This window comes from Petromyzon marinus, chromosome 65, assembly GCF_048934315.1.
Source record: "Petromyzon marinus isolate PM22_M1 ecotype Great Lakes invasive population chromosome 65, UKy_Petmar_22M1.pri1.0, whole genome shotgun sequence".
Lineage (NCBI taxonomy): Eukaryota > Metazoa > Chordata > Hyperoartia > Petromyzontiformes > Petromyzontidae > Petromyzon > Petromyzon marinus.
Window position 1 is genome coordinate 890,667 of NC_133731.1, and position 22,163 is coordinate 912,829.

The 22,163-nt window shown below is 48.1% G+C and overlaps 1 protein-coding gene across 2 annotated transcripts in view; it reads left to right on the top strand.

Annotated features, from left to right (window-relative positions):
• The first annotated feature begins 899 nt into the window (after positions 1-899).
• Positions 900-22,163, top strand: part of LOC116956495 (metallophosphoesterase MPPED2-like) — a 38,905-nt gene continuing 17,641 nt past the window's right edge. For both annotated transcript variants that reach the window (XM_032978165.2, XM_076054232.1), the window contains exons 1-3: positions 900-1,094; positions 12,352-12,503; positions 18,358-18,539. In XM_032978165.2, the coding sequence (XP_032834056.2) occupies positions 1,092-1,094; positions 12,352-12,503; positions 18,358-18,539 (337 nt within the window). In that variant the 5' untranslated portion in view covers positions 900-1,091. The remainder of the gene's footprint in view (positions 1,095-12,351; positions 12,504-18,357; positions 18,540-22,163) is intronic.

The following is a 22,163-nucleotide window of genomic DNA, read 5'->3' on the forward strand; positions in this document are numbered from 1 at the left end:
TCGTCATGGTCGGGATCGAACGCACGAGCTCCTGTATACCAGGAGAGGTAGTTAACATCTCCTAGCTAACAGAGGAAGGAGTTGCTGACCACTTCTTCATCATGCCAGGGGTGGCGAGACGATGTTTGTGAATGCGTCAATAAACGTCTCTCGTCCTGTAAAACGAATTGGCACGGTGCAGAAATCTTTCCCAAGCGGTGGATATTAACAAAGGGTATAACAAAGGGTATAACAAAGGGTATTGTAGTTACCTTAGCAGCTTAGCTGGTCAATACTGTGCCGTCTTTGCTGCGTTTTATCCGCCCGGCGCTCCGTTCGTTGTTGTGAGCATCGCTCCTCTCCGCCCTCCGCTGTTGATGCTGAAGGGCGACTCACCACCCCCCCACCAACCCACCACCCCCCACCAACCCACCACCCCCCCACCAACCCACCACCCCCCCACCAACCCACCACCCCCCCACCAACCCACCACCCCCCCACCAACCCACCACCCCCCCACCAACCCACCACCCTTCTCACCCCCCCCACCACCCTTCTCACCCCCCCCCACCCTTCTCCCCCCCACCCTTCTCCCCCCACCCTTCTCCCCCCCACCCCCACCCTTCTCCCCCCCCACCCTTCTCACCCCCACCCGCCCTTCTCTCACCCCCACCCTTCTCCCCCCCAACCCCGCCCTTCCCCCCCACCCTCCCCCCCCGCCCTTCCCTCCCCCCGTCCTCCTCCGCCCTTCTCCCCCCGCCCTTCCCTCCCACCCCTTCCCCCCGCTCCTTCTCACCCCCCGCCCCCCCCGCCCCTTCCCTCCCCGCCCCTCCCCCCCGCCCCCGCCCCATCCCCCCCCGCCCCTCCCCCCCCGCCCCCGCCCCATCCCCCCCCGCCCCCCCCCGCCCGCCCCTCCCCCCGCCCCCGGTAGTGATGTCGAACTCCTTTAAACATCACCACCGGTAGCAGCAGCAGCAAGGCGACATCGCCAGTTTCCTGGCGACAATGAGGAAGTCACCAGCAACATCCTAAACAACATCAACAGCATCAACAACAACATCAACAACAACAGCAAAAACAGCATCAACAACATCAACAAGACCCCCGCTGTGATGGTGAGCTGCGATTAAAGTGGTCTACGTCTCGTCACACACTCACCACTAGTACACTCACCACTAGCACACTCACCACTACACTCACCACTAGTACACTCACCACTAGTACACTCACCACTAGCACACTCACCACTAACACACTCACCACTAGCACACTCACCACTAGTACACTCACCACTAGTACACTCACCACTACACTCACCACTAGTACACTCACCACTACACTCACCACTAGTACACTCACCACTAGCACACTCACCACTAGTACACTCACCACTAGCACACTCACCACTACACTCACCACTAGTACACTCACCACTAGTACACTCACCACTACACTCACCACTAGTACACTCACCACTACACTCACCACTAGTACACTCACCACTACACTCACCACTAGTACACTCACCACTACACTCACCACTACACTCACCACTAGTACACTCACCACTAGTACACTCACCACTAGAACACTCACCACCACTACACTCACCACTAGTACACTCACCACTAGTACACTCACCACTAGAACACTCACCACCACTAGTACACTCACCACTAGTACACTCACCACTAGTACACTCAACACTAGCACACTCACCACTAGTACACTCACCACTAGTACACTCACTACTACACTCACCACTAGCACACTGACCACTACACTCACCACTAGTACACTCACTCACTAGTACACTCACCACTAGTACACTCACCACTAGAACACTCACCACTAGTACACTCACCACTAGTACACTCACCACTAGAACACTCACTATTACACTCACCACTAGTACACTCACCACTAGTACACTCACCATTACACTCACCACTAGCGCACTCACCACTACACTCACCACTAGTACACTCACCACTAGCACACTCACCACTACACTCACCACTAGTACACTCACCACTAGTACACTCACCACTAGCACACTCACCACTAACACACTCACCACTAGCACACTCACCACTAGTACACTCACCACTAGTACACTCACCACTACACTCACCACTAGTACACTCACCACTACACTCACCACTAGTACACTCACCACTAGCACACTCACCACTAGTACACTCACCACTAGCACACTCACCACTACACTCACCACTAGTACACTCACCACTAGTACACTCACCACTACACTCACCACTAGTACACTCACCACTACACTCACCACTAGTACACTCACCACTACACTCACCACTAGTACACTCACCACTACACTCACCACTAGTACACTCACCACTAGTACACTCACCACTAGAACACTCACCACCACTACACTCACCACTAGTACACTCACCACTAGTACACTCACCACTAGAACACTCACCACCACTAGTACACTCACCACTAGTACACTCACCACTAGTACACTCAACACTAGCACACTCACCACTAGTACACTCACCACTAGTACACTCACTACTACACTCACCACTAGCACACTGACCACTACACTCACCACTAGTACACTCACTCACTAGTACACTCACCACTAGTACACTCACCACTAGAACACTCACCACTAGTACACTCACCACTAGTACACTCACCACTAGAACACTCACTATTACACTCACCACTAGTACACTCACCACTAGTACACTCACCATTACACTCACCACTAGCGCACTCACCACTACACTCACCACTAGTACACTCACCACTAGTACACTCACCACTAGTACATTCACCACTACACTCACCACTAGTACACTCACCACTACACTCACCACTACTACACTCACCACTACTACACTCACCACTACACTCACCACTACTACACTCACCACTACACTCACCACTAGTACACACACCACTAGTACACTCAACACTAGTACACTCACCACTACACTCACCACTAGTACACTCACCACTACACTCACCACTAGTACACTCACCACTAGTACACTCACCACTACACTCACCACTAGTACACTAACCACTAGTACACTCACCACTACACTCACCACTAGTACACTCACCACTACTACACTCACCACTACACTCACCACTAGCACACTCACCACTAGTACACTCACCACTAGCACACTCACCACTAGTACACTCACCACTATACTCACCACTAGTACACTCAAAACTACACTCACCACTAGTACACTCACCACTACACTCACCACTACACTCACCACTAGCACACTCACCACTAGTACACTCACCACTAGTACACTCACCACTACACACACCACTAGTACACTCACCACTACACTCACCATTAGTGCACTCACCACTACACTCACCACTAGTACACTCACCACTACACACACCACTAGAACACTCACCACTACACTCACCGCTAGTACACTCACCACTACACTCACCACTAGTACACTCACCACTAGTACACTCACCACTACACTCACCACTAGTACACTCACCACTACTACACTCACCACTACACTCACCACTAGTACACTCATCACTCCACTCACCACTACACTCATCACTAGTACACTCACCACTAGTACACTCACCACTACACTCACCACTCGTACACTCACCACTACTACACTCACCACTACACTCACCACTAGTACACTCATCACTCCACTCACCACTACACTCATCACTAGTACACTCACCACTAGTACACTCACCACTACACTCACCACTAGTACACTCACCACTAGAACACTCACCACTAGTACACTCACCACTAGTACACTCATTATTACACTCGCCACTAGTACACTCACCACTAGTACACTCACCATTACACTCACCACTAGCGCACTCACCACTACACTCACCACTAGTACACTCACCACGAGCACACTCACCACTAGTACACTCACCACTAGTACACTCACCACTAGTACATTCACCACTACACTCACCACTAGTACACTCACCACTAGTACACTCACCACTAGAACACTCACCACTAGTACACTCACCACTAGTACACTCACCACTAGAACACTCATTATTACACTCACCACTAGTACACTCACCACTAGTACACTCACCACTAGTACACTCACCATTACACTCACCACTAGCGCACTCACCACTACACTCACCACTAGTACACTCACCACGAGCACACTCACCACTAGTACACTCACCACTACTACACTCACCACTAGTACACTCACTACTACACTCACCACTACTACACTCACCACTACACTCACCACTACTACACTCACCACTACACTCACCACTAGTACACACACCACTAGTACACTCAACACTAGTACACTCACCACTAAACTCACCACTAGTACACTCACCACTAGTACACTCACCACTACACTCACCACTAGTACACTCACCACTAGTACACTCACCACTACACTCACCACTAGTACACTCACCACTAGTACACTCACCACTACACTCACCACTAGTACACTCACCACTACTACACTCACCACTACACTCACCACTAGCACACTCACCACTAGTACACTCACCACTAGCACACTCACCACTAGTACACTCACCACTATACTCACCACTACACTCACCACTAGTACACTCAAAACTACACTCACCACTAGTACACTCACCACTACACTCACCACTAGTACACTCACCACTATACTCACCACTACACTCACCACTAGCACACTCACCATTACACTCACCACTAGTACACTCACCACTAGTACACTCACCACTACACACACCACTAGTACACTCACCACTACACTCACCATTAGTGCACTCACCACTACACTCACCACTAGTACACTCACCACTACACACACCACTAGAATACTCACCACTACACTCACCGCTAGTACACTCACCACTACACTCACCACTAGTACACTCACCACTAGTACACTCACCACTACACTCACCACTCGTACACTCACCATTAGTACACTCACCACTAGTGCAGTCACCACTAGCACACCCACCACTACACTCACCACTACACTCACCACTGCACTCACCACTAGTACACTCACCACTAGTACACTCACCACTACTACACTCACCACTACACTCACCACTAGTACACTCATCACTCCACTCACCACTACACTCATCACTAGTACACTCACCACTAGTACACTCACCACTACACTCACCACTCGTACACTCACCATTAGTACACTCACCACTAGTGCAGTCACCACTAGCACACCCACCACTACACTCACCACTACACTCACCACTGCACTAACCACTAGTACACTCACCACTAGTACACTCACCACTACTACACTCACCACTACACTCACCACTAGTACACTCATCACTCCACTCACCACTACACTCATCACTAGTACACTCACCACTAGTACACTCACCACTACACTCACCACTCGTACACTCACCACTACACTCACCACTAGTACACTCACCATTAGTACACTCACCACTAGTGCAGTCACCACTAGCACACCCACCACTACACTCACCACTACACTCACCACTGCACTCACCACTAGTACACTCACCACTAGTACACTCACCACTAGTACACTCACCACTACACACACCACTAGTACACTCACCACTAGTACACTCACCACTACACACCCCACGAGTACACTCACCACTAGCACACTCACCACTACTACACTCACCACTAGTACACTCACCACTACACACACCACTAGTACACTCACCAAGAGTACACTCACCACTACACTCACCACTACTACACTCACCACTACTACACCCACCACTAGTACACCCACCACTACATTCACCACTAGTACACTCACCACTAGTACACTCACCACTACTACACTCACCACTAGTACACTCACCACTACACTCACCACTAGTACACTCACCACTACACTCACCACTAGTACACTCACCACTACACTCATCACTAGTACACTCACCACTAGTACACTCACCATTACACTCACCACCAGTACACTCACCACTTCACTCACCACTACACTCACCACTAGTACACTCACCCCTAGTACACTAACCACAACACTCACCACAACACTCACCACTAGTACACTCACCATTACACTCGCCACCAGTACACTCACCACTACACTCACCACTAGTACACTCACCCATAGTACACTCACCACAACACTCATCACTAGTACACTCACCACTAGTACACTCACCACTAGCACACTCACCACTACACTCACCACTAGCACACTCATCACTAGCACACTCACCACTAGTATACTCAACACTAGTACACTCACCACTACACTCACCACTAGTACATTCACCACTAGTACACTCACCACTACACTCAACACTAGTACACTCACCACTAGTACACTCACCACTACTACACTCACCACTAGTACACTCACCACTACTACACTCGCCACTACACTCACCACTAGTACACCCACCACTAGCACACTCACCACTACACTCACCACTAGTACACTCACCACTAGTACACTCACCACTAGCACACTCACCACTACACTCACCACTAGTACACTCATCACTACACTCACCACTACACTCACCACTACTACACTTACCACTAGTACACTCACCACTACACTCACCACTAGTACACTCATCACTACACTCACCGCTAGTACACTCACCACTACACTCACCACTACACTCACCACTACACTCACCACTAGCACACTCACCACTACACTCACCACTCGTACACTCAACACTAGTACACTCACCACCAGTACACTCACCACTAGTACACTCATCACTAGTACACTCCCCACTAGTACACTCACCATTACACTCACCACCAGTACACTCACCACTACACTCACCACCAGTACACTCACCACTAGTACACTCACCACTAGCACACTCACCACTACACTCACCACTACACTCACCACTAGTACACTCACCACTGGTACACTCACCACTGGTACACTCACCACTGGTACACACACCACTACACTCACCACTACACTCACCACCACTACACTCACCACCAGTACACTCACCACTACACTCACCACTACACTCACCACTTGCACACTCACCACTAGTACACACCACTACACTGACCACTGTACACTCATCACTACTACACTCACCACTACATTTACCACTACTACACTCACCGCTACATTCACCACTAGTACACTCACCACTAAACTGTGAGTCTATAGGTCTCTATGTGAGTCTATAGGTCTCTATGTGAGTCTGTAGGTCTCTATGTGAGTCTATGGGTATATATGTGAGTCTATAGGTCTATATGTGAGTCTATAGGTCTCTATGTGACTATGTAGGTCTCTGTGTGAGTCTGTAGGTCTCTACGTGAGTCTATAGGTCTCTACGTGAGTCTATAGGTCTCTACGTGAGTCTGTGGGTCTCTGTGAGTCTGTAGGTCTCTGTGAGTCTATAGGTCTCTATGTGAGTCTGTAGGTCTCTATGTGAGTCTACAGGTCTCTGTGAGTCTCTAGGTCTCTATGTGAGTCTGTAGGTCTCTTCGTGAGTCTGTAGTTCTCTATGTGAGTCTATAGGTCTCTGTGAGTCTGTAGGTCTCTATGTGAGTCTGTAGGTCTCTGTGAGTCTATAGGTCTCTATGTGAGTATATAGGTCTCTATGTGAGTCTATTGGTCTCTATGTGAGTCTGTAGGTCTCTGTCAGTCTGTAGGTCTCTATGTGAGTCTGTAGGTCTCTGTGAGTCTGTATGTCTCTATGTGAGTCTGTAGGTCTCTATGTGAGTCTGTAGGTCTCTGTGAGTTTATAGGTCTCTATGTGAGTCTATAGGTCTCTATGTGAGTCTATAGGTCTCTATGTAAGTCTGTGGGTCTCTATGTGAGTCTATGGGTCTCTATGTGAGTCTATAGGTCTCTATGTGAGTCTGTAGGTCTCTATGTGAGTCTGTGGGTCTCTATGTGAGTCTGTAGGTCTCTATGTGAGTCTATAGGTCTCTATGTGAGTCTGTGGGTCTCTATGTGAGTCTATAGGTCTCTATGTGAGTCTGTAGGTCTCTATGTGAGTCTATAGGTCTCGATGTGAGGCTGTGGGTCTCTATGTGAGTCTATAGGTCTCTACGTGAGTATGTTGGTCTCTATGTGAGTCTATAGGTCCCTATGTGAGTCTATGGGTCTCTGTGAGTCTGTAGGTCTCTATGTGAGTCTGTAGGTCTCTATGTGAGTCTGTAGGTCTCTATGTGAGTCTGTAGGTCTCTATGAGTCTGTAGGTCTCTATGTGAGTCTGTAGGTCTCTATGTGAGTCTGTAGGTCTCTATGTGAGTCTATGGGTCTCTACGTGAGTCTCTAGGTCTCTACGTGAGTCTATAGGTCTCTATGTGAGTCTGTAGGTCTCTACGTGAGTCTGTAGGTCTCTACGTGAGTCTGTAGATCTCTATGTGAGTCTATAGGTCTCTATGTGAGTCTTTAGGTCTCTATGTGAGTCTATAGGTCTCTATGTGAGTCTATAGGTCTCTATCTGAGTCTATTGGTCTCTATGTGAGTCTGTAGGTCTCTATGTGAGTCTATGGGTCTCTACGTGAGTCTGTAGGTCTCTACGTGAGTCTATAGGTCTCTACGTGAGTCTATAGGTCTCTACGTGAGTCTGTGGGTCTCTGTGAGGCTGTAGGTCTCTATGTGAGTCTTTAGGTCTCTATGTGAGTCTATAGTTCTCATGTGAGTCTATAGGTCTCTTTGTGAGTCTATTGGTCTCTATGTGAGTCTATAGGTCTCGATGTGAGTCTATAGGTCTCTACGTGAGTCTGTAGGTCTCTATGTGAGTCTATGGGTCTCTGTGAGTCTGTAGGTCTCTGTGAGTCTATAGGTCTCTACGTGAGTCTATAGGTCTCTACGTGAGTCTATAGGTCTCTACGTGAGTCTGTAGGTCTATACGTGAGTCTATAGGTCTCTACATATGTCTGTAGGTCTCTCCGTGAGTCTATAGGTCTCTACGTGAGTCTGTAGGTCTCTACGTGAGTCTCTAGGTCTCTCTGTGAGTCTATAGGTCTCTATGTGAGTCTATGGGTCTCTATGTGAGTCTGTAGGTCTCTACGTGAGTCTGTAGGTCTCTGTGAGTCTGTAGGTCTCTACGTGAGTCTGTAGGTCTCTACGTGAGTCTATAGATCTCTACGTGAGTCTATAGGTCTCTATGTGAGTCTTTAGGTCTCTAGGTGAGTCTGTAGGTCTCTACGTAAGTCTGTAGGTCTCTACGTGTGTCTGTAGGTCTCTACGTGAGTCTATAGGTCTCTACGTGAGTCTGTAGGTCTCTATTTGAGTCTCTAGTTCTCTACGTGAGTCTCTAGGTCTCTATGTGAGTCTGTAGGTCTCTATGTGAGTCTGTAGGTCTCTATTTGAGTCTGTAGGTCTCTATGTGAGTCTGTAGGTCTCTATTTGAGTCTGTAGGTCTCTATGTGAGTCTATGGGTCTCTGTGAGTCTGTAGGTCTCTACGTGTGTCTGTAGGTCTCTACGTAAGTCTGTAGGTCTCTATTTGAGTCTCTAGTTCTCTACGTGAGTCTCTAGGTCTCTATGTGAGTCTGTAGGTCTCTATGTGAGTCTGTAGGTCTCTATTTGAGTCTGTAGGTCTTTATGTTAGTCTGTAGGTCTCTATGTGCGTCTGTAGGTCTCTACGTGAGTCTGTAGGTCTCTGTGAGTCTGTAGGTCTCTACGTAAGTCTGTAGGTCTTTACGTAAGTCTGTAGGTCTCTACGTGAGTCTGTAGGTGTCTATATCAGTCTGTAGGGATCTATGTGAGTCTGTAGGTCTCTACGTGAGTCTGTAGGTCTCTATGTGAGTCTGTAGGTCTCTATATGAGTCTGTAGGTCTCTATGTGAGTCTTTAGGTCTCTACGTGAGTCTGTAGGTCTCTATATGAGTCTGTAGGTCTCTATGTGAGTCTTTAGGTCTCTACGTGAGTCTATGGGTCTCTACGTGAGTCTGTAGGTCTCTACGTGAGTCTATAGGTCTCTACGTGAGTCTATAGGTCTCTACGTGAGTCTGTGGGTCTCTGTGAGGCTGTAGGTCTCTATGTGAGTCTTTAGGTCTCTATGTGAGTCTATAGTTCTCATGTGAGTCTATAGGTCTCTTTGTGAGTCTATTGGTCTCTATGTGAGTCTATAGGTCTCGATGTGAGTCTATAGGTCTCTACGTGAGTCTGTAGGTCTCTATGTGAGTCTATGGGTCTCTGTGAGTCTGTAGGTCTCTGTGAGTCTATAGGTCTCTACGTGAGTCTATAGGTCTCTACGTGAGTCTGTAGGTCTATACGTGAGTCTATAGGTCTCTACATATGTCTGTAGGTCTCTCCGTGAGTCTATAGGTCTCTACGTGAGTCTGTAGGTCTCTACGTGAGTCTCTAGGTCTCTCTGTGAGTCTATAGGTCTCTATGTGAGTCTATGGGTCTCTATGTGAGTCTGTAGGTCTCTACGTGAGTCTGTAGGTCTCTGTGAGTCTGTAGGTCTCTACGTGAGTCTGTAGGTCTCTACGTGAGTCTATAGGTCTCTATGTGAGTCTGTAGGTCTCTATGTGAGTCTGTAGGTCTCTATTTGAGTCTGTAGGTCTCTATGTGAGTCTGTAGGTCTCTATTTGAGTCTGTAGGTCTCTATGTGAGTCTATGGGTCTCTGTGAGTCTGTAGGTCTCTACGTGTGTCTGTAGGTCTCTACGTAAGTCTGTAGGTCTCTATTTGAGTCTCTAGTTCTCTACGTGAGTCTCTAGGTCTCTATGTGAGTCTGTAGGTCTCTATGTGAGTCTGTAGGTCTCTATTTGAGTCTGTAGGTCTTTATGTTAGTCTGTAGGTCTCTATGTGCGTCTGTAGGTCTCTACGTGAGTCTGTAGGTCTCTGTGAGTCTGTAGGTCTCTACGTAAGTCTGTAGGTCTTTACGTAAGTCTGTAGGTCTCTACGTGAGTCTGTAGGTGTCTATGTCAGTCTGTAGGGATCTATGTGAGTCTGTAGGTCTCTACGTGAGTCTGTAGGTCTCTATGTGAGTCTGTAGGTCTCTATATGAGTCTGTAGGTCTCTATGTGAGTCTTTAGGTCTCTACGTGAGTCTGTAGGTCTCTATATGAGTCTGTAGGTCTCTATGTGAGTCTTTAGGTCTCTACGTGAGTCTATGGGTCTCTACGTGAGTCTGTAGGTCTCTACGTGAGTCTATAGGTCTCTACGTGAGTCTATAGGTCTCTACGTGAGTCTGTGGGTCTCTGTGAGGCTGTAGGTCTCTATGTGAGTCTTTAGGTCTCTATGTGAGTCTATAGTTCTCATGTGAGTCTATAGGTCTCTTTGTGAGTCTATTGGTCTCTATGTGAGTCTATAGGTCTCGATGTGAGTCTATAGGTCTCTACGTGAGTCTGTAGGTCTCTATGTGAGTCTATGGGTCTCTGTGAGTCTGTAGGTCTCTGTGAGTCTATAGGTCTCTACGTGAGTCTGTAGGTCTATACGTGAGTCTATAGGTCTCTACATATGTCTGTAGGTCTCTCCGTGAGTCTATAGGTCTCTACGTGAGTCTGTAGGTCTCTACGTGAGTCTCTAGGTCTCTCTGTGAGTCTATAGGTCTCTATGTGAGTCTATGGGTCTCTATGTGAGTCTGTAGGTCTCTACGTGAGTCTGTAGGTCTCTGTGAGTCTGTAGGTCTCTACGTGAGTCTGTAGGTCTCTACGTGAGTCTATAGGTCTCTATGTGAGTCTGTAGGTCTCTATGTGAGTCTGTAGGTCTCTACGTAAGTCTGTAGATCTCTACGTGTGTCTGTAGGTCTCTACGTGAGTCTATAGGTCTCTACGTGAGTCTGTAGGTCTCTATTTGAGTCTCTAGTTCTCTACGTGAGTCTCTAGGTCTCTATGTGAGTCTGTAGGTCTCTATGTGAGTCTGTAGGTCTCTATTTGAGTCTGTAGGTCTCTATGTTAGTCTGTAGGTCTCTATGTGCGTCTGTAGGTCTCTACGTGAGTCTGTAGGTCTCTGTGAGTCTGTAGGTCTCTACGTAAGTCTGTAGGTCTCTACGTAAGTCTGTAGGTCTCTACGTGAGTCTGTAGGTGTCTATGTCAGTCTGTAGGGATCTATGTGAGTCTGTAGGTCTCTATATGAGTCTGTAGGTCTCTATGTGAGTCTTTAGGTCTCTACGTGAGTCTGTAGGTCTCTACGTGAGTCTGTCGGTCTCTATGTGAGTCTGTATGTCTCTATGTGAGTCTCTATGTCTCCGATTCTCCACGTGAGTCATCGGTGACCTTGCGGAGACCATTCGACTCGCCGCGCTCGAGGTTCCGCTTGAACCGCCAAGTTGGACAGCCGGCAACGTGGACGACAACGAGCCCCAGGGTCTCACCGCCTCGCCCTCGCTCCCCCACAACTGTCGCCCCCCTCCTCTCCCGCCTTGCAGGGCGGCATCTCGGGCGCCCTGTGGCGGTCGGACGAGGGGCGAGGTCCGGACGACGAGGACGTCACGGTCGATGCGCTGAGTTGGAACCCGTCCGCGGCTTACCGGGTGCATCACGGTGCGGACGGAGCAAGGGGCCGCTCCTGCCTGCGCGTGTACGGTTTGGCGCGGTCAAATGTCGTGCGTAGTGGCGTGGTGGTGTGGTGTATAGTGGAATGTAATGTAGTGTATAGTGTAGTGTAATGTGTAGTGAATAGTGTAATGTAATGTGTAGTGTGTTGTGTTGTGTATAGTGTCATGTAGTGTTTAGTGTAGTGTAATGTGTAGTGTATAGTTGTGTAGTGTATAGTGTCATGTAGTGTATAGTGTAGTGTAATGTAGTGTAGTGTAATGTAGTGTAGTGTATAGTCGTGTAGTGTATAGTGGTGTAGTGTATAGTTTAGTATATAATGTAATGTATAGTGTACTAGTGTAGTGTATAATGTAGTGTAGCGTACAGTGGAGTGTAGTGTATTATCGTGTAGTGTATAGTGTAGTGGTGTAGTGTATAATCGTGTAGTGTATAGTGTAGTGGTGTAGTGTATAGTGAAGTGTGTAGTGTATAGTGTAGTGTATAGTGTAGTGGTGTAGTGTATAGTGTAGTGGTGTAGTGTATAATCATGTAGTGTATAGCGTAGTGTATAGTGTAGTGGTGTAGTGTATAATCGTGTAGTGTATAGTGTAGTGTATAGTGCAGTGTATAGTGCAGTGTATAGTGTAGTGTATAGTGTAGTGTATAGTGTCGTGTATAGTGTGTAGTGTAGTGTATAGTGTATTGTATAGTGTATATTGTGTAGTGTATAGTGTAGTGTATAGTAGTGTAGTGTATAGTGTAGTGTATAGTGTAGTGTATAGTGTAGTGTATAGCAGTGTAGTGTAAAGTGTAGTGTATAATGTAGTGTATAGTAGTGTGGTGTATAGTGTAGTGTATAGTGTAGTGTATAGTGTATAGTGTAGTGTATAGTGTAGTGTATAGTGTAGTGTATAGTGTCGTGTATAGTGTAGTGTATAGTGTAGTGTGTAGTGGTGTAGTGTATAATGTAGTGTATAATGTAGTGTATAGTGTAGTGTATAGTGTAGTGTATAATGTAGTGTATAGTGTAGTGTGTAGTGGTGTAGTGTATAATGTAGTATATACAGCATCTGAAAGCGCGCGATGGCGGTGACCGTCTTAGTTCGATGGCTGAGCCTAAAGCCACCGCTGCCGCCGCCGCCGCCGCCGCTTACTGCTGCTGCAAGGATGACGACCGGAGGATTTGCGCGTGACGATGGTTTAAGGCTCCTTGCTGACGAGATGAGCAGCGAGGTGTCGCACGGCTCACTCGTGGCCAAGCCACTTTTGTGCGCCCGTAGTGAGTGGCACCTTCGAAAATAAACACACAAAAAACCTGAAACGTCCCCGGCGTGCAACGTTGCTCACGCGCTGCTAAGCTCGTGAGACGCATCGTACGGGATGGTTTCGTTTTACATTGATACCCCGGAGATGGAAACTTAATTCGTTCCAGAAGGCCATTCGAACACTGATTTGTTCGAACACCGAATTTAATTTCCCGCATACGAATGAATGTAAATGACATCAATTGGTTCCAGACACAAGACATCTCTCATTATAAAGCATTTTTACACGAAGTTTACAGTAATTACGTGCATAGAATCGTACAAAAAACAAGAAACACAATAAATAAATGGAATAAATTAAATAAATATATGGAATACATGAAATGAATGAGCATTGAACTTCACTTTGCCTGTAGTAAGGAGAGTTGATGGCTTAAGTGGAAGGTGGTGAGGAGGAGGTGGTAGGTGGTGGTGGTGGTGGTAGGTGGTGGTGGTAGAGTGAGGGAAAAAAGTATTTGATCCCCTGCTGATTGTGTACGTTTGCCCACTGACAAAGAAATGATCAGTCTATCATTTAATGGTAGGTTTATTTGAACAGTGAGAGACAGAATAACAACAACAAAATCCGGAAAAACGCATGTCAAAAATGTTTTAAATTGATTTGCATTGTAATGAGGGAAATAAGTATTTGACCCCCTCTCAATCAGAAAGATTACTGGCTCCCAGGTGTCTTTTATACAGGTAACGAGCTGAGACTAGGAGCACACTCTTAAAAGGAGTGCTCCTAATCTCAGCTTGTTACCTGTATCAAAGACACCTGTCCACAGAAGCAATCAATCAATCAGATTCCTAACTCTCCACCATGGCCAAGACCAAAGAGCTCTCCAAGGATGTCAGGGACAAGATTGTAGACCTACACAAGGCTGGAATGGGCTACAAGACCATTGCCAAGCAGCTTGGCGAGAAGGTGACAACAGTTGGTGCGATTATTCGCAAATGGAAGAAACACAAAAGAACTGTGAAACTCCCTTAGCCTGGGGCTCCATGCAAGATCTCACCTCGTTGAGTTGCAATGATCATGAGAACGGTGAGTAATAAGCCCAGAACTACACGGGAGGATCTTGTCAATGATCTCAAGGCAGCTGGGACCATAGTCACCAAGAAAACAATTGGTAACACACTACGCCGTGAAGGACTGAAATCCTGCAGCGCCCGCAAGGTCCCCCTGCTCAAGCAAGCACATATATACATGCCCGTCTGAAGTTTGCCAATGAACATCTGAATGATTCAGAGGAGAACTGGGTGAAAGTGTTGTGGTCAGATGAGACCAAAATGGAGCTCTTTGGCATCAACTCAACTCGCCGTGTTTGAAGGAAGTGGAATGCTGCCAATGACCCCAAGAACACCATCCCCACCGTCAAACATGGAGGTGGAAACATTATGTTTTGGGGGTGTTTTTCTGCTAAGGGGACAGGACAACTTCACCGCACCAAAGGGACGATGGACGGGGCCATGTACCGTCAAATTTTGGGTGAGAACCTCCCCTCAGCCAGGGCATTGAAAATGGGTCGTGGATGGGTATTCCAACATGACAATGACTCAAAACACACGGCCAAGGCAACAAAGGAGTGGCTCAAGAAGAAGCACATTAAGGTCCTGGAGTGGCCTAGCCAGTCTCCAGACCTTAATCCCAAAGAAAATCTGTGGAGGGAGCTGAAGGTTCGAGTTGCCAAACGTCAGCCTCGAAAGCTTAATGACTTGGAGAAGATCTGCAAAGAGGAGTGGGACAAAATCCCGCCTGAGATGTGTGCAAACCTGGTGGCCAACTACAAGAAACGTCTGACCTCTGTGATTGCCAACAAGGGTTTTGCCACCAAGTACTAAGTCATGTTATTATTTCCCTCATTAAAATGCAAATCAATTTATAACATTCTTGACATGCGATTTTCTGGATTTTGTTGTTGTTATTCTGTCTCTCACTGTTCAAATAAACATGCCATTAAAATTATAGACTGATCATTTATTTGTCAGTGGGCAAACGTACAAAATCAGCAGGGGATCAAATACTTTTTTTCCCTCACTGTAGGTGGTGGTGGTGGTAGGTGGTGGTGGTGTTATTGTTTGGAAGGGGAGTCCCCTTGGGCAAGCGTCATGCACGCTGCTGGCCATACGTGTCTCAGCCGTGTACAGGTTCTGTTTAACACGTAGGCTTTCGCGACCAATATTATTCATAATGAAGGTTTTTGGGTTAGATCGCGTTATTTATAAATGTGTCGTAACCCTCCACCACCCGACACGGCCAATCAGCAACCAACAACTCGGCCGTGGCAGATCATTGTTATAATTCAGTAGGCTCACATGACATTGACTTCTCCAAGACAGAGGTTCTCTGCAAGCCATCTGGCTACCATGAGAGATTCGTTCATGAGGCTATCCACATACACAAGCACAGAGACAATTTCAACCGAGAAGATGGATTCTGGCTTAGCAATCATTGGAAGGATTTGATAAACCATTTCAGCTCTTAATTGATTGTTCACGCTTACGGTGGCTTTCAGACGGCATACATTAATTTTTTGTCTCCCCCCTCCTCTTTTCAGAACATAGATGGACTAGTACTTCTAAACACACTGTCAAATCGCTGCGCGTGGCGCTGACGTGTTTTTTTTTTTAAATAAATAAATGCCGCCGTTTTAAAATAAATACATTTATGCAAACCGACACACCTGATGACGACCGTTTGTGTTATGGTCGAAACGTCGTGAGAATTTTTATTGTTTTATATATATTTTATTATTTTATTGTTTCCCTTCAACGTGACTTTACCGAAAGAGCTAAGAATATGAAAAAGACAATTAATTCACTACTTTAGCCCACCGGTGTGTTGAAGAGTGAATCCACAATATTTACAGTTTGAGTACGGCGTTTGGCTGGTAATTACATCCAGCATCATCGGGCAATTCGCCAGAATGCTGGATGTAATTACCAGCGTTCTGGCAATTTACCATTCTGGCGAATTGCCCGATGATGCTGGATGTAATTACCAGCGAAACGTCGTACTCAAACTGTAAATGTGGATTCACTCTTCAACACACCGGTGGGCTAAAGTAGTGAACTAATTGTCTTTTGTCAACGTGACACTTTTTTGCTGATTGGCCGTGTCGGGTGGTGAAGGGTTACGACACATTTATAAATAAACGCGATCTAACCCAAAAACCTTTATTATGAGTGTACAGGTTCTTTCAAGTCGCGATTGCCCGTTCGACCTCCGTATTTCGCTCGGTTTCCGGGGCAAGGAATGTTCGGAGATATCGTTAGAACACCGATTTGTTCAAGTTCTGGTGCGTTCGATCACCGAGGTTCTACTATAATTGTATTACGCGCTTGGGGTGATTCGTTTAGCTCTCTCGTGCTGTGAGCTCCTGTCGTGTAACTGCTTCGCTTGCTGTTTCTAGCCATCTTCACTCATCGACTAAGTCTGGATCTCTTCCGTCGCTCGTTCCGTTCTCCTTGAGCGCCTGCAAAGCCATGTCGGCCGCTCGGGTGCCTTTCTAAGTTGCGTTTCTTCTTACCTCTCCGATCCTCTACGTACGCCTCCTCTACTTAGGAACATTCGACTTACGAACGTTCAGGGATACGAACAAACGCGTGTCCGGTCGCCTGTCCGGACCGAGAGTTTGCGGCGCCTCTCTCTCCCTGTGGTCGCGCGGATTTTACTCCGGGTCCTCCCGGGTTTTTCCACCGCCAGGTTTAGAATCGGCTTCGCCACGCCTTCACGAGTTATTGTGGCCGCTCGCTGTACATTTCCACACGGCGCACGCACGCGCGTACGTACGGTGAACTTGTTTCGCGCCGCACGTCGCCAACCGTGCCCATCGGAGGTGTGGGATGAGCCGGTTTACTTCTGAGAAAGAGCTGTATAGCTCGGTGGGGGGGGGGGGGGGGGGGCCTTACCCTGGTAAAAACAAACAAGCAAGCGTGTCCTTGTCCGTCCAGTGATGTCTTCCCAGAAGTTGTTCGGCTGCTTGCTTTGCACGCGGCGGCGGCGGCGACGAAAAGCGACCACCTCGTTGAGCTGTTGTCATTCGTGGGGGGCCGCTTCTGCAAAAGGAGCCGCGTAGTCGCTCTGTTGGGGGGGGGCCCTTCTTACCTGGTAGTAGATAAGTAATATTTAAAAATACTTTGTTAAAAACACGCTTCCGTGAAATGTGCCGTGCTAGTAATGTCAGAACTCCACGACTCCAGGAAGTGGGCCCCGAAGCTCGCCACAACGTAAGGGGACCGTGGGCCAATTACAGCCAACGTCAGTTGAGCGTGGACAATTAGACCCAAGCAGAAACATAACATATACGAAATAATGTTTAAAAATATAGATTTTTTTAATGTTTTTATGATAGAATGTAGTATTGTCATCAGTATGACATAAGTATACCAAGTTTTCAGCCGATACCACATTGGGAAGCGGGTTAAAATTGTGTTACAAGATTTGAGGATGCAACAACAACAACAGCAGACAGAGTGAGTTCATCAAAAGCGTGTAAAAATAGTTTCTAGCATCGTTTGTGATCTCCGACCGCGCGGAAGCTCCTCCCGCCTACCGTGCGCTCGTCTCTGCCCTCCGTTGGCCCCCAGGGTGGCGCCGACGCCGCACGCGACACCGAGGCCGGAGGGCCACACGCGCTTCGTGTGCGTGTCGGACACGCACTCGCTCACCGATTGCCTCCGGGTGCCACCGGGGGATGTCCTCCTGCACACCGGTGACTTCACCCGCATCGGGCTGCCCCTCGAGGTGTCCGCCTTCAACGACTGGCTCGGTGCGTGTCTGTACGCTTGTGCGCGTCTGTCTGTGTGTGTGTGGAGCTGTGTGTGGAGCTGTGTGTGTGTGGAGCTGTGTGTGTGTGGAGCTGTGTGTGTGTGGAGCTGTGTGTGTGTGGAGCTGTGTGTGTGTGGAGCTGTGTGTGTTGCGCGTGTGTGGAGCTGTGTGTGTTTGGAGCTGTGTGTGTGTGGAGCTGTGTGTGTGTGGAGCTGTGTGTGTGTGGAGCTATGTGTGTGTGGAGCTGTGTGTGTGTGGAGCTGTGTGTGTGTGGAGCTGTGTGTGTGTGGAGCTGTGTGTGTGTGGAGCTGTGTGTGTGTGGAGCTGTGTGTGTGTGGAGCTGTGTGTGTGTGGAGCTGTGTGTGTGTGGAGCTGTGTGTGTTGCGCGTGTGCACGTGGTGAGCGGTGGTGCAGCGGTCAGCGCTACGCTGCGCTACGAACCCGGCAACCCGGGTTCGATTGCCGCTCGCGGTCAACGCCGGCGACGATTATCTGAACCGGTCCCGGGCCTCCCCTAGGTCGACTCAGCCTCAAATGAGTACCTGGTGCGGTGTGTAGTAAATATCGCCACTGGGGAGACAAAGGCGGTCGGGCGTGGTGCTGGCCACCAACCCCCTCGTGTGCCGTGCCGGCCTTCATAGGTGCTCGCTAACAGCACTTGCCCCAACAGTCTGCTAAGGCTATACGGGGGATCTTTGTGTGTGTGTACGTGTGTGTGTACCTGTGTGTGTGTGTACCTGTGTGTACCTGTGTGTGTGTGTGTACCTGTGTGTCTGTGTGTGTGTGTGTGTATACGTGTGTGTACCTGTGTGTGTATGTGTACCTGTGTGTACCTGTGTGTACCCGTGTGTGTGTACTTGTGTGTATTTGTGTTTACGTGTGTGTACGTGCATTTAACCAGGCTGGATTGTGTGAGGAGCTCACAAATCCTTGAAAGATCTGGACAAAGTCCCATCGGTGAGCTCCTCCGGCAGGCGAGGCTGCGTTGGCTGGGTCATGTAGCCCGCATGCCCAGCCACCGCATGCCGAAACAGCTTTTGTCCGGCCGGATCGAGGGGGCTAAACGGGCGCGGTAGGGGCTAGAGAAGAGATGGAGTGATGTGGTACAGGAGGACGTGGAGCTGAGTGGACTTGCCGATGACTGGTACCAGCGGTGTCATGATCGGCCTCTGTGGTGGAGGCTCGTGAAGGATGCTCCTGGGCAGTTGGAGGCAGTCGCCCTCCAGCAACAATGGAGGGCGGAGGAGCGACGCTCAGAACAACGAGCGGAGCGCCGGGTGGCTAAAGCACAGCAGGTTGGCACAGTAGAAGGCACAGGCAGTGCATCAGCCAGTCATCTCAGTCAGTCGACCTGTGGCACCTGGGTCTGCCCCGTGACCTCCTGCGAGCGGGCGTTCGACACTTCACGTGGCCTCAAGGTGCACATGGCCTGGCACAAGTGTCGTGGTGATGTCTCCGCCACTTAATGGCGTATGGCGGTTGTTGTTGTTGTGTTTGGTCAGCAGTAGTGGCATAGCGGTTATCGCTACGCTGCGCTACAAACCCAGCGACCCCAGTTCAATTCCCGCTCACGGCCAACATCAGTGACGATTACCTTAATCGGTCTAGGGCCTCCCCTTGGTCGACTCAGTCTCAAATGAGTACCTGGTTTGGTGAGTAAAAACATCGCCACTGGGGAGACAAAAAGGCGGTCGGCCGTGGTGCTGGCCACCCACCCGCTATCGTTGTGCCGTTCCAGCCTTCATAGGTGCTACTCGCTAACAGCACTTGCCCCTACAGTCTGTTACAGGCTGTACGGGGGAACTTTGTATTTTGTGCCATTTCTAAAGTTGTCTACTCATTTTAATATTCTGGTTTTCATTTGCTTTGCAGCATTTGGCTCTCATACATAATGAATGTACGGCGTTGTGGGATGCAATTCGCATGACGTATGAAATTAAGTTATTAATACGTCACCGTAACCCTACACAGGGGTGTCACGGTGGCTAGGAGATGTTAACTACCTCGCCAGGTATACAGGAGGTCGTGGGCTCTATCCCGACTCCGATGCTTGCTGTATATTTGAAGTTTGCGTCTCTCTCTCCAGTTCCTCCTGTTTCTACGCTGTCTATTACGCGGTCAAACTCCAACGAAAACCTCTATTGTGGACTGAATCGTCTTGTTCATTAATTACTTTTGTGAACAAAAAACTCAACATAACGAATAAGGATCGGTGTTTTATCCTTCCTGGCACTTTTAAACAGGAGGTGTTTTAAGATGTTCAGACTCCAAATAGATTTAACCTTTTGCGAGGAATCAAGCAACTGCAATGACCACACACTGGTAAATTTTGATTTATATACACACACTGGTACTTGTGGTGAACACGCAAACATTCCATGCTCTGATAAGAATATGCATTGCTTTTGAAACTGTTTGAAACTGATTATAAGCCAATCAGTTTCCAGGACAATGCACATATATGATGTAATCAGAACTATGTTTGTTGGCTTGTTCACCACAAGTAGACGTGTGTGGTTAATGCAGTCGCGTGATTCCTCGCAAAAGGTGCTCATTTGGTGGGGCCTTTTTGCCAGTCTCAAAAAGGCTGTACGCCTTTCGGCGTCCTCTGATCTAACACCGCTTTGAGACGAGGCTCAAAAGAAAGCCGTCTCTGGTGTTGACCAATCAGTTTCAAAGACAATGCATCATATTATCAGAGGACGTTTTTTCTTTGCATTCTGACCACAAGCATTGTGGTTAATGTAGACACGATTCCTCGTAAAAGGTTTCAGTTTGGTGTTTTAACATCTTAACACAACTGTTGTATTGCCAGAAAGGGTCAAACCGATTCGTATTTTTCAAACGTTGATACTGGCAAAAAGTTATCCCACGATGTAGCTGCTCAACCCGAGCTATTAATGCTCTGATACATGTGGCATTGTCTTCGTGCTGTTCGCCTTTTAGGCTTCTATCTCTGGTGTAGGCCAAACAGTTTCAGAGACAAAGCGTACAACACTATCAACGCAGTGCTTTTCTAGATTTGAAGCTTTCGTGACTGCAAGGATCCATACTCTTTGGTTCTATTAGGTAAAGTCACGTAGGTAAAAAATAAAACAACAAAAATCACGACGTTTCGGCCACAACACAAGCGGCCTTCATCAGGTGAAGGGACCAGACTGTCTCGAGGACAGCGCTGGAGTGAACACAGCCATCAATCTGTAAACTCCCCCTCCCCCCCTCGCCGGCCTGCACATGTTCACCCCCTCTACACCGTTCATCATGCTAAGTCCGCCAATTAAATGCTAATTTTTATGCTAATTCCTTTGTCAAGGCACCTTAATTCCTCTCACACAGCTTAAAGGTCGCGGTCTGAGCTTGGCTGTGTTCACTCCAGCGCTGTCCTCTAGACAGTCTGGTCCCTTCACCTAATGCAGTGCTTGCTTGCATGCTTCATCACAAGCATGATGATGTGTGGTTCATGCAGAATTGATGAGGCCTTGCAATCGGTGTGTCTATTTGGTGTTTGAACATCTTAACACCCACTCCTATTTTATTTCCAGACACGGTAAAGCCTGCTTTATAGGTTTTTTTTTCAACGACAATGCCCCAAGTATGATCAGAGCCATGTGTGTTTGCATGTTCA